The 14,345-nt window shown below is 39.4% G+C and overlaps 1 protein-coding gene and 1 non-coding gene across 2 annotated transcripts; both read right to left on the bottom strand.

Annotated features, from left to right (window-relative positions):
* Window positions 1-269: 269 nt before the first annotated feature.
* On the bottom strand, window positions 270-13,183 carry ppp1r8b (protein phosphatase 1, regulatory subunit 8b). Its single transcript, XM_061915004.1, has 7 exons — window positions 13,064-13,183; window positions 10,743-10,803; window positions 10,293-10,446; window positions 5,747-5,964; window positions 5,525-5,669; window positions 5,299-5,363; window positions 270-1,073 (listed from the first exon to the last, which is right to left on the bottom strand). Exons 1-7 carry the CDS (start codon window positions 13,114-13,116, stop codon window positions 720-722), a joined length of 1,050 nt encoding a protein of 349 aa, XP_061770988.1. The 5' UTR covers window positions 13,117-13,183; the 3' UTR covers window positions 270-719.
* Window positions 10,521-10,698, bottom strand: LOC133562444 (small Cajal body-specific RNA 1). The gene has a single exon (XR_009808906.1). It is a non-coding gene; the product is annotated as a small Cajal body-specific RNA 1 (non-coding RNA).
* Window positions 13,184-14,345: the final 1,162 nt, after the last annotated feature.

Below are 14,345 nucleotides of genomic sequence, written 5' to 3'. Positions count from 1 at the left end.
TCTGCTTATAATTAGTCAATTCATATCTGTTAGGAGCTCCATTGTTCATAATTTTTGCCATAAAGGAGATGAAAGTGGTTGTGGCCTCGGTGCTGAGGTATTGGTCGATCTATTCAGTAACCAGAAATGAAAACGTTTTCAAACAAAAAGTCTTCGTTTTAGATGTTTGAATACACCTTTGGTTTGGTTGGTACAAACTATTTTATCTGTAAAGTGAGGAAGGCAAAAATATTGGCCTGACTGTAAAACAAAATTGAGGCATCAAGTGCTTAGGTCGCCATCTAGCGGCTGTCAAAACAACTGCAATATATTTATTAAAAAGTTGGTCAGATCCATTAGGCTGTAAGACAAGTTCATCATCACATAATTGTAACGCTTGAAAACAAGGACCAGATCACTTTTGTCCTGACAGTCCTGACCCGTCACAGTAAAATTGTGTGTATAAAAATACTCTTCGGCCATTTATTCATAACGTTTCCAAAAGCACGGAAAAGAGTTGAAAACAAAATAATAAGAAACTAAAGTTACATTAATCTGTTATGACACACAAGCATCTAACTGCGGCTGGAAAACATGGGGTTTGATATTTTATACAACTCCAACGGAACCAGAGAACCACCAACAACACGGAGTAAAAAGTGAGGTGATGGCTGAGCCCCGCCACCTTGTCCCTGACACGCCCCGCCGGTACCTGAGAGTCAACATGCAGGGCAAAGCGCTCATATCAGTAGCGAGGGCGTGGGCTTCTTTCCCGGCCACGCCTCTTTGGCATACTTCTTTTTGCGTGGCTCGTTGAGGGTCTCTGGTAGATAGGGGGCCGTGACCGGAGTGGGGTTGAGCATGATGGGGGGCTGCTGAGCCTCGGGTGCCAGGTCCACCTCTGGTGCTGGGTTGGGGAAAGGCAAGGGGAGCCCGCCCTGCATGGAAGCAGCGCCCGGAGCGCCCGTGGGCTGGTTCTCGTGGCTGGTGGGAGGCAGGTCGCCATAGAGACCGCTACTCAGGCTGTAACCGTGCATACGCTTTGAAGCAAAGTTGTCCAGACCCAACGTGTTTTGGCCCTCTGACCGCCGTTTCTAAAGCAGGGCGAGCACACAGACATCATCAGGCGGACATCACATGTACATCCTATTTATATTCACAATTCTTTTACTTTTTCTCATTTTCTTGTAATCGCACCATATTTTCGGTTGATTACATTTTTTATGTATGAAGTGAAGTGCAGTGTATTATATTTACATAGTTCTTTTCTCTAATGACTCAAAGCGCTTTTTTACATAGTGAAAGCCAATATGTAAGTTCCCTTTAAAGCAGTGTGTGGCACTGGGAGCAGGTGGGTCAAGTGTCTTGCCCAAGGACACAGCGGCAGTCACTAGGATGGCGGAAGCGGGGATCGAACTTGGAACCCTGAAGTTGCTGGCACGGCCACTGTACCAACCGAGCTATACCGCCACATCTAATACATATATACAGAATATATTCCATCTAATGTACCGAAAATATGGTCTTGTTAAAAGAAAAGTTGAAGAATGAATAAAGATATAATGAACCTTTTAGAGCAGGACCAATTGTGTCAAGTTTTCTTGTGCAGGCAAACCCTTCTGCTTACACAACGTACAGCCCTCAAATTTCAGCAAGTTTTTCTTTTCCTCATGAAAGTACATTTTCAAGCAACAACACTATAGAATGTCAACTTGGATATATTGAAGAGTGGTCAGTGTACGGCTTGTAAATACAGTGCTGCTGCAGTCTTCCAAAAGGATAGATGGAAAACAAAGCAAGTTTACCCATAAAAAATCAAGTAAATCTCTCTATGGATGTTTTCATGTAACCAGGTCAGTCAAATCGATCGCAACTGGACTGTTAGGTTTGTCTTAGAAGATGTTTCCCCTCTCATCCAAGTAGGTTTCTTGCACTTCTCAAAGATCGTAAAACATATAAAATACTCAAAAGCAGAATTATATTGTACTTACAAACAGGACAAAAGTCAGCAACTATCAACCGGGCATTGTTTTACCGATTGTACCCACAAGAAACCAGCCCTGGCATTTACAGCCTTGTAAAAGTACATAAAGATGGGGCTCGCCTCAGACCCATGTCAGCAGTACATACAATATTGCTATGTGGACAACATCTTAATAAAACTCCACATCACGTCCAAACCTCCATGGACTTGGTGGCAAAAATCAGAGACCTAAAGCTGGACAACAATAAAACTTTGGTTTAATTGGACGTCACCTCTCTGTTCATCTATATTCTAACCCAGGATGCAGAAGAGACAACGTCAACAGGATAGAACCCAGAACATTGCTGGAACTTTGCCTTAAAGGGGAACTGCACTTTATTTATTTTTTTAATATTGTTTATCATTCACAATCATGAGAAACAAAAACACGCGTCTTTTTTTTTAGGATTTTAAAGATGATAAAAAAAGTTTGAAAGATGCGGTTAATTGGAGTCACATTTGTAATCTTTAAAGCCCTCAAAAAAAACGTAAAACCTCCATCAACATACATACATACATTTTTTAAATACACACACACACACACACATATATATATATATATGTATACATACATGTATATATGTATACATATATATATATATATATATATATATATATATATATATATATATATATATATATACACATACATATATATATATATATATATACACATACATACATACATATATATATATATATATATATATATATATATATATATATACACATACATACATACATATATATATATATATATATATATATATATATATACATACACACATACTTACACATATACATATTTATATATATATATATATATATATATATATATATATATATACACATACATACATACATACATACATACATATATATATATATATATATATATATATATACATACATATATATATATATATATATATATATACATACACACATACATACATATTATATATATATATATATATATATATATATATATATATATATATATACATACACACATATACATTATACATATATATATATATATATACACACATATACATTATACATACACATATATATATACACAGTATATACTGTAGTAACAGACACTTTCATAACAATAAGTAATATGTTAAATATTTACTGTATTTTGATCTGATTTCTTCAGCGCATTAATTTCTGTTTCCCTAGCAGAGTATGTCCAGACATAAGGTTCCTGGCCTGCTCGACCAAACACCCAACTGTCCATCGACTGAGTCCCACTTTAGTACTGATTATGATACACGCAGCACATCATGCGTGTTATTACAACTACAGTACATATATACACTGTCGAGCTAGCTGTGTACAAATAAAACATGAAATGTGGGCTAATACTTTACAGATACCGTAATATGATTGTTCATGTTTTATTACAGTCAGTGTCGATTGGTGCACTTTTGCATTGTGTATTACAAACTCAATCAGCGTTTTGTGCGGATGCAAAAGATACCTTATTTCTTGCCGTAGTTAGCTCTTACGGCGAATACCGAAAAATGCCGATGTGTTGGTACGCTAAAAAACAAGCTCCTTAGTGTTCGCTCTTACAATGACAATGTTGCTCCAGCTTGGTTATTGTACAGGTTACAGAACGTAAATTAAGTATTGTTGGCGGTTTTTGAATGCATTTCTAAAGTGACTTAGAGCTCCCTTTAGCTGCATTGCCTGCCACCAAGAACTAAACAATTTTTACATGTTCGAATTAGGGCTGTGCAATATATCGAATGACAATATCTCTGTGCGATGAAGAAAATGACTATATTGTGATATTGGAGTATACATTCTCACATAGTTGTTTTTAGCTGCGGGCATTACACTACAGGCTCTTCCCACTCTTTCTTGTATCTCCTTCTCAGAGAGACAAACAAGCGGACCTTCTTACATACGTCACATACTGTCGCGCGTGCAACGTCATACGCCCTCGCCGAGCAAAGAGGTAGCGGCAAGGGGGAAAGTTAGCTGTGGTGCTAGCGGAGTGGTGCGAGTGGTAATACGAGAGAAAGAAGGTGCGGATCTGGTAACGAATGAAGGAAGAATGACTTCCCAAGAAAAACAGCAGGGGGTTGAACAAACAACAGTAATATATCAAGTATACGGCAAAAGCGCTGCTACAAAAAGTAGCTGCACTGCTAATTTGTAGCTTTTTCAAAAGTTACCCGCTAGAGAATGAGGAGTGCGTGAAACTCCTCATGTCAACATCTTCATTTGGTGTCACACCCACAAAATGCCCAAGCAACCAATTCCAGATCAACACCCATCCATCCATCCATTTTCTACCGCTTATTCCCTTTCGGGGTCGCTGGCGCCTATCTCAGCTACAATCGGGCGGAAGGCGGGGTACACCCTGGACAAGTCGCCACCTTATGGAAAAAATAGTCAACAACAGAAGGAGATAACGTCCGGAATAACCTACCACATAGCGAAGGACATACACTATTTGATTTCCTATTATGCAGCTCATATTTATTTGAGTTATAGAAATATCTTGTGTGACATCATGCACAAAAGTGCACTTTATTTGTTTTAAACTAACTATTGTAGTGGTGTTCTGTACAAAAGGTGCACTTTAATTTAGTGTTGTTGTGATATGTCATCTTAGTGACATCATGCACAAAAGTGCCCTCATAGCTTGTTTTAAAATGTCTCTGACAATCTTGCACTTTGTTTTGGAAATGACATGAATGTTTGTGCCACTGCTTAATAACTGTTTGATAAATACACGTTTGCTAATTTGACTTAGTTGTGATTTCGCTCTCTGCATGAAAGTTTAAAAGTAGCATATATGAATGCAGTATGAAGAAGAATGTTTGAATGTAGACACTTAGAATCATCATACTGCTGTGATTATATGCATCAAGTGTTCATTCAAGGCTAAGGCAAAACATTGCCTAAAAATAGAGATTAATAAAAGACCATATCGCCCAGCCCTAGTTCGAATGCAAAAAAAAAAATTTGTCTTCTTGTCTCTCATTAGGATTGTGAACGATATGCAAAATTCCAGAAAAAGAGTGCAGTTTCCCTTTAATACTACGTACTTTCGATTTATGGCAAAGTTTTACCTACAAACACACGATTGTGCCCTGGGATCACTTGTATACCCGAATGTCTACATAACGGATTGCTTGCTGAAATGTAAGAAGTGTTCACATTTTTATCATCTATATTCTAAATTTGTGTGACAATTTAAAACACTTATTTTGTCTATCTTGCAGGATGAATAATGTTCTCAGTAAGATGGTAGCGACCAAGTCCAACCTTACCTTGATGGGGACGACCGCAGTCTGCACCATGTTCCTAAAACGTCCCACCGAGGGGTCGATATCCTCTGCGGGCAACAGAAAAATACAATTGACACGGCGTATACTTTCCTCTTGTTCTCATCAAAAACTTGATGACGATGCTTGTTATAGTTTATCGTGTTGGTTTTTATTGCAGGATGGCGTGCAGCGTTAGAGTAATGAGTGACAGACTGCGCTACTCTGGCACCTGGATTGATGATGCAGTCCTCCTCGTTGAAAGTAACTCTTGAGTTCCTCCTCTTCCTCTTCGGCCTCTGGATGTCCAGGTTGCCCTCCTCGATGGTCAGAAGGGAGATGCGCTTGTTGTGGGCCGTGTTAAACTCTGTCAAATTCTGTCCGGTAAAGGGGTCCAACGTTATCACAAGGTCATACGACACCTTAGTGTCTTCAAGCGAGAACGCCATTGTACCTCCAGCTCCGTCTCCTCCTCCGGTAACCCGAGAAGTCCCTTCAGCTCGTCTTCGTCTCCTATCTTAATGTCTGCGTTGCCACCTCCACCCTGGCTTTGGGGCTTCTCTCGGATGGTGTACGTCCGCGTGGAAGCACCAAAGGATAACGTGGAGTCGATGGGAACCTGCTGGGGCTTGTGTGGCTCCAGACGGATGTGTCCGAGGAAAGTACCGTGTGCTAAAAAAAAACAACAATTAATTCTTAACCTTAAAATAGGGATGGATCATATTGCAATATATAGTGCAGCCTCCTGCGATGCTATATATTATAATATATCATTTGGTATATGTAAATGAAAAAAGAAGAATTTCAAAAATAATTACAAAGGGTTCGAATCTGCAGACATTTGCAGTAAAATACATAATTTCAACATGTCCAGTTGTATTATTTTGTCAAAACTATTAAGTTACTGGTTATGTTATATTGTAACATGGTCTACACTTCTGTTCAAATGAAATATGCATGTATTATTCTGTTGTTTGACTAGTTTACATTGCTTTGGGGCAATACTACAATAATGGGTATCAGAAGTAGTTACAAGGGCAGTATTATTCATACCGATACCTAAACCTTACAAGATCATTAAATGATACCATTTTGATCCCAATAGTAATCAGACTGAAACACAGGTTGGCGGTGAAACAATATCAATGAACATTTTAAAATTATGTCGTACTTCTGGCTGTAATTTTTAACGTATATATATTGTATAATATTGTAAACATGTCAACAGACTGTACCGCAAAAACAACTTTTGTACCGTTTTTACATGTACAATAGTACACTATTAAAACAACGTGTAGCTTTTAGGGTAAAAAAAACAACTGCATCTCAGTTGCATGAATGTCCCCAAAAAAAAAAACATGGTACAATTTTTCCATTTCAATTACAGTAGAATGATGTTTACCAAAACCCAGCAAACTTTACACACAACTTCTCATTTAATGCATTTTCTTTATATTCACTGGATGCAGAAACTGGGTGAGGCTGGGCCGCAAGAAAAGATTTCTTAAAAAATGTAACATGCACTTTTTAATGAATTCACCTTCTATGAATGGCTTTCCCGCCCTACAAACATACTAGCCAACCCTCACGATTTTTCTGGGAGTCTCCTGAATGTCAGTGCACCTCCCGACAATCTACTGGTGCAACCATTCTCCCCAATTTTTCCCAACTTTCACCCGGCCGACATTATTAAGGGCTGCCGTGGCTGCACTGCCTTTAACGTCCTCTACAACAGTGGTTCTCAACAAAAAAAAAATTTAATTCAAGTACCCCCTAATCAGAGCAAAGCATTTTTGGTTGAAAAGAGATACAGAAGTAAAATACAGCACTATTTCATCAGTTTCTGATTTATTCAATTGTATAATAGTGCAAAATATTGCTCATTTGTAGTGGTCTTTCTTGAACTATTTGGAAAAAAAGATATAAAAATAACTAAAAAACTTGTTGAAAAATAAAAAAGTGATTCAATTCTAAATAACGATTTCTCCACATAGAAGTAATCATCAACTTAAAGTGCCCTCTTTGGGGATTGTAATAGAGATCCATCTGGATTCATCAACTTACTTATAAACATTTCTTCACAAAAAAAGAAATCTTTAACATCAATATTTATGGAACATGTACACAAAAAGTCTAGCTGTCAACACTGAATGTTGGATTGTAGTATTATTTTTCCACAGTTTATGAACTTACATTCATACTTGAAGTATTATTCAATAATATATTCATAAAAGATTTATGAATTGCTATTTTTTAGAATATTTTTAATAAATCTCACTTGTCCCTTGGCATACCTTCAAGCACCTCCAGGGGTCCGCGCACCCCCAAAAGAGGACTACTGCTCCACTACATGTCATCTCGCACACTTTTATATCACACAACCAATGTGCCGGCTCTGTATCATGTTGTATGAGACTTGTGCAGAACGTCAGTGGCTGCAAGACGTACTTGTTCAACAGCCATACAGGTCACACTGAGGGTGCCGTATAAACAACTTTAACACTGTTACAAATATGCGCCACACTGTGAACTCACACCAAACAAGAATGACAAACCCTTTTTGGGAGAATTTCCAAACCCTAAGAACTTAAACACAAGAGAACAAATACCCAGAAGACCTTGCAGGGCTACAATATACAACACCTCAACCAACGCAAGTAGGGAGGGTGGGGGCTTGTTGGTTTGTGGTAGCAGGGGTGTGTATATTGTAGCCCGGAAGAGTTAGGTCTGCATGGGATTCTGGGTAATTGTTCTGGTGTGTTTATGTTGTATTACGGTGCGGAGGTTCTCCCGAAATGTGTTTGTCATTCTTGTTTGGTGTGGGTTCACAGTCTTGCACGTATTTGTAAGTGTTAAAAGTTTTTTTACAGCCACTCTTAGTGTGACGTGTGTAGCTGTTGATCAAATATATCATGCAATAACACACGTGCATCTCACATGGCCAGATGCAACATACAACTGGGCTTGCACGCTGTCAGTTCAGCATGTAGGAGGCCTTAAAGGCAGTGCCATTATGTCACTCCCTGAATATTGTTGATCTGGTAAAAATTGACAGGGGTTTCGAGAGAATTGGTTCCCTGCAATTCAGGGGTCTGTCGGGAAAATTGGGGACGTTGGCAAGCATGACCTATCAAGCGCCGTTCATATTAAACTAACGGGCCGCACCAACATTAAATTGTCATATCAAAGCGCGGGCCGCATTATAACGTCTCGCGGGCCGCATGTTTGAGGCCCCTGCTGTATAGTATTTATTGTCTATTGTGAGCAAACTGTGGTGCTGAATTTCCCCGAGGGATTAATAAAGTACTTTCTATTCTATTCTATTAATGAACCACGGAAATCCTGTAAAAAAATACCTACAGTTGTGATGAAAATTATTCAACCCCCACACAATTTGGGTGTTTTAGCAAGTTGGACATTTATTCCGTATTTTGTTTATAGTCATACCAAATAAAGATGTGTCAAATAGACAAATGCAACTTAAATTGTAACACTGTATTTTACAAAATACCAAAAAAGGACATTTTTCTTAATATCGCATTGACAAAATGATTCAACCCCCTAGTTCCATGCATCTTTAGTACTTAGTAGAACACCCTTTGGCAGTAATGACATCCTTCAAAGGTGATACATAACCGGACACAAGCTTCTTGCAAGCATCTACAGGTATTTTAGCCCATTCCTCTTGGGCAAAGGCCTCCAGTTCATTCATATTCTTGGGCTTGCGTGCTGCAACTGCCTTCTTCAAGTCCCACCACAGCTTTTCTAGAGGATTTAGGTCTGGCGACTGTGAAGGCCACTCCTGAGTCTTCCAGCCCTTCTGCAAGCACTCTGATGTTGATTTGGAGGTATGCTTGGGATCGTTGTCCTGTTGGAAGGTCCAACGTCTCCCAAGCCTCAGCTTCCTCACTGACTTCATGACATTTGCAGCTAATATATCCTGCTAGGAAATAGAATTCATAATGCCTTGAATGCGCTGGAGATTCCCGGTATCTGAGGCAGAGAAACAGCCCCAGAGCATGATTGACCCCCCACCATGCTTAACAGTAGGCAAGGTGTTCTTCTCTTTGTAAGCTTCATTTTTTCTACTCCAGACATAACGTTGATTCATAGGCCCAAAGGGTTCCAGTTTTGTCTCATCACTCCATAGACGGTTTCCCAAAACCTTTGGGGTTTGCCCAGATGATTTTCGGCATACTGGAGTCTGTTTTCTTGTGCCTGGTAGTCAGAAGTGGGGTGCACCTGGGAATTCTGGCACGGAGGCCTTCATCTCGTAGTGCGCGCCTTATTGTCTGGGACGAAACCTGCGTTCCCCCCTCTGCAATGTCCTGTTGTAGTTCCTCAGCTGTTACCCGGGGGTTTTTCACCACTGTACGCTTCAAATACCGGACAGCAGTTGCACACAGCATCCTCTTTCTACCACGTCCAGGTAGTGTTTCCACTGTGCCTTTAGCTTTAAACTTGCAAATTATGCTCCCAACTGTGTCTCTTGGAATGTGTAATGTCTGTGCTATTTTCTTATATCCATATCCTTTCTTAGGAAGAGAAATTATCTCCTCTCTTGACTTCTTTGACCACTCCCTGGACTTCACCATGTTGCAAATACACCATTGACCATCTACAAGAAGCTGAGCGTCACAGTCTTTTTAAATCAGTTTAATTGTTGCTTGTTATGGTTCTAATCACATCTACAGGTGTTTTCAACACCTGATTGAAAAGACCTTATTCAAATTCTGTTCTTAAGAGTTATGATCTTCAAGGGGTTGAATAATTTTGTCAATGAGATATTAAGAGAAATGACACTGTTTGGTATGTTACAAAATATAATATTGTAATTCAAGTTGCATTTGTCTATTTAATGCATCTTTATTTGATATGACTATAAACAAAATACGGAATAAATCTCCAACTTGCTAAAACCACCAAAATTGTGTGGGGGTTGAATAATTTTGATCACAACAGCCAATAAAGCAGATTCTAAAAAGAAGATCATGGCTTACTGCTATTGAGGTCTATTAGGAAGAGCCTCTTCAGGTGTTTGTGGTAGACGAGGGCGGCATGGACGCGTGAGCACGACTGGTGGTCGATGGTGAAGTCGCACCAGTCCGGATTCCTCCCGAACAAGTAGAACTTCTTTTCGTCTATGATCAGTTTCTACAGGAGGAAGATAACGTGCAGCGTCAAATTGAAGGTTAGACGTATTCAACCAACGTGAAATATGCCTTAACGGCTGTGCCTCTGAGTCATAACTCCACGGTGTTCCTTCCCACCGAGAAGCCTAAAAATCATGGCTGGGTTCTGCTCTGGCACCGGTAAGAAGCCGTGCAGCCACGGAGAGGAAAAGTCCAGTTTGAGAAACCCAAGCTGGGACTTTTTCCTGGACTGCCCGGCTTGTAGTCGGTGCCCTCCAATAGGGGCTTGTATGGATGCATGCATTACATTCAGCTTACCTCCACCAGCTTGTCTCCCTTCATCACGTCCAGGTGGAGCCCGACCGGTGGCTTGCCTCCCCTGCAAGCAAACCCGTCTTGACTCAGAACAATAACATTCTCCATCCATCCATCCATTTTCTACCGCTTGTCCCTAGGGCTGGGCGAAATATCGATATATACGATATATCGCGGGTTTGTCTCTGTGCGATATAGAAAACAACTATATCGTGATATTGGAGTATACGTTCTCACGCAGTTGCTTTTAGCTGCGGGCATTACATTACAGGCTCATGTCTTTGTTGTCTCTCCTTCTCACGGACAGCAAGCGCACCTTCTAACACACGTCACATACCGACACGTCATACGTCACATACGTATATGCCCTCGCGGAGAAGAGGGGTAGCAGCATGGATAACGTTAGCTGTGATGCTAACGTAGCCGTACAAGAAAGAAGGTGCGGATCTGGTAACAAATGAAGGAAGACTTAATTCCGAATAAAAACAGCAGGGGGTCCATCGTCTGGCGGTGGTTCGGCTTAAAGTGGGAATATGTCGAAAAGAAGACCCTAATTTCTCAAGTTTGGGGCAAAAGCGTTGCTATAAAAAGTAGCATTACTGCTAATATGTAGCATCATTTGAAAAGTCACTCGCTGGAGAATGAAGATAATTTCATAACCTTAGTAACATACCACATAGTGAAGGACGACTACTATTTGATTTCCTATTATGCAGCTCATTTTTATTTGACACTTAAAATGTCTCTGACAATCTTGCACTTTCTGTTTTGGAAATGACTTGAATGTTTGTGCCACTGCTTAATAACTTTAATAAATACACATTTGGTCAATTGACTTAGTTGTGATTTCCCTCTCTGCATGAAAGTTTAAAAGTAGCATATATGAATGCAGCATGAAGAAGAAAGAAATAATGTAGACACATAGAATCATCATTCTGCTGTGATTATATGCATCAAGTGTTCATTCAAGGCCAAGGCAAAATATCGTGATATATATCGTATATTGCGATATGGCCTAAAATTATTGCGGTATTAAAAAAGGCAATATCGCCCAGCCCTAATTCAATGTATATACTTTGATGATTAACTTGTGTGATGACTGTATTATGCTGATAGTATATATTTGTACCATGAATTTCTTAACGCGGACTCCGACTTAGATTTGGCTGTTACCATTTAGTGGTCAATTGTATGTACTGTACTGTGCAATGAAGAATGTTTTAACGTGGGAAAGGGCCTAGTAGGATTAAATAAGCTCTGCTTCTTCCTACTCCTTTTTGGACATGATGTATTGTGAAATGATGTGAAATTGCCTGATGTATAATGTTGTAGGCATGTCATGTTCGAAATAAAATAAGAAAGAAAGAAAAAAAAAAAGGGCTTCACGGTGGCAGAGGGGTTAGCGCGTCTGCCTCACAATACGAAGGTCCTGAGTAGTCAGGGTTCAATCCCGGGCTCGGGATCTTTCTGTGTGGAGTTTGCATGTTCTCCCCGTGAATGCGTGGGTTCCCTCCGGGTACTCCGGCTTCCTCCCACTTCCAAAGACATGCACCTGGGGATAGGCCCCTCCCACCTCCAAAGACATGCACCTGGGGATAGGCCCCTCCCACCTCCAAAGACATGCACCTGGGGATAGGCCCCGCCCACCTCCAAAGACATGCACCTGGGGATAGGTTGATTGGCAACACTAAATGGGCCCTAAGAGTGTGAATGTGAGTGTGAATGTTGTCTGTCTATCTGTGTTGGCCCTGCAATGAGATGGTGACTTGTCCAGGGTGTACGCTGCCTTCCACCTGATTGTAGCTGAGATAGGCTCCAGCGCCCCCAAAGGGAATAAGCGGTAGGAAATGGATGGATGGAAGAAAGAAAGGAGGAATATAGACACCTAGAATCATCATACTGCTGTGATTATATGCATCAAGTGTTCATTCAAGGCCAAGGCAAAATATCCAGACATATAAATCATATATCGCGATATGGCCTAAAAATATCGCGATGTTAAAAAAGTCCGTATCGCCCATTCCCATTCAATACAATAGCGATATTTGCTTCTTTCTCGGTGACACATGCGGCTCTCAAAACATGCCAAAGTGTTTATGTCCTCTTTCACATATAAGTAGACCACCAGCAAATATAAAATAGACAAGTTTACAGCATCTCGACATTTTTTATCAGTGCTAACCTCGTTAGCATGTGCTCGCATTGCCGGCTACACGGCTACATGACGAACATGTAACGGCGGCACAAAGCTTGTTACAAACCCCGAGGGTGGAACGAGCAGGTGGCGGCCTCAGTCAACACAATAAAGGCGTGCAAAGACTCACCATGACGGACAATCAAAAGGAGGGGCGCCGTCACCACTTGGATTGGCCGCCATCTTGGCCTCATCATCCCGGAGCCGCGGTGCATGCCGGGCCAATTCAATATGGAGGCTGACGGGAATTGTAGTTCTTTAAAAAAAAAAAAAATCGTTTGTGTTTTTGATAGTTTTTGGATATCATTCTGTATAGGAAAAACCGTAGCAAGCGAATTTAATTTTCACTTCGAACAAGAGATTATTGTGCGATACACATTTTTTTAAAGACAACTTATTTTTATATATATTGTTACCATTCTAACCTATTTTTTATGGGCTTGCCTCTTTCTGATGTTAAGTTCCTGTTATAAGATGTTATACAGCAGTGGTTCTCAACCTTTTTTCAGTGAACATTTTTTTAATTCAAGTACCCCCTAATCACAGCAAAGCATTTTTGTTTGGAAAAAAAGAGATAAAGAAGTAAAATACAGCACTATGTCATCAGTTTCTGATTTATTCAATTGTATAACAGTGCAAAATATTGCTCATTTGTAGTGGTCTTTCTTGAACTATTTGGAAAATAAAGATACAAAAATAACTAGTGATTCAAATCTTAATGAAGATTTCTACACATAATCATCAACTAAAAGTGCCCTCTTTGGGGATTGTAATAGAGATCCATCTGGATTCATCAACTTACTTCTGAACATTTCCTCACAAATAAAGAAATCTTTAACATCAATATTTATGGAACATGTCCACAAAAAATCTAGCTGTCAACACTGAATATTGCATTGTTGCATTTCTTTTCACAGTTTATGAACTCACATTCATATTTTGTTGAAGTATTTTTCAATAAATATATTCATAAAGGATTTTTGAATTGTTGCTATTTTTAGAATATTTCTAAAAAATCTCACGTACCCCTTGGCATACCTTCAAGTACCCCCAGGGGTACAAGTACCCCCATTTGAGAACCACTGTTATACGGTATATGCCTTGAGCTCTTATTTTGAAGGCGCTCAAGGCGGAAGTGGTGACACATTGTAGTGGAGCGGATGTTTTGAAAGAAAGAAAATAAATGTTTTAATGTTTGAGTGTTTTGTTTTTAATGTTTTGTATTATGTTTTTTTTTATATGTTTAATGGATCTTAAGGTCTGCAATAAAGATTGATGATGATGGAATATATGGCTTTTCACTTTGTTTATTATATATATATATAAATATACATATATATATATATATATATATATATAAATGTGTACATACAGTATTTATATGTGTGCATATATATATATATATATATATA

The sequence above is a fragment of the Nerophis ophidion genome, linkage group LG11, assembly GCF_033978795.1.
Source record: "Nerophis ophidion isolate RoL-2023_Sa linkage group LG11, RoL_Noph_v1.0, whole genome shotgun sequence".
Taxonomy (NCBI): domain Eukaryota; kingdom Metazoa; phylum Chordata; class Actinopteri; order Syngnathiformes; family Syngnathidae; genus Nerophis; species Nerophis ophidion.
The sequence above is the reverse complement of the archived record's forward strand: the minus strand, read 5'-3'. Positions and strand labels throughout refer to the sequence as shown.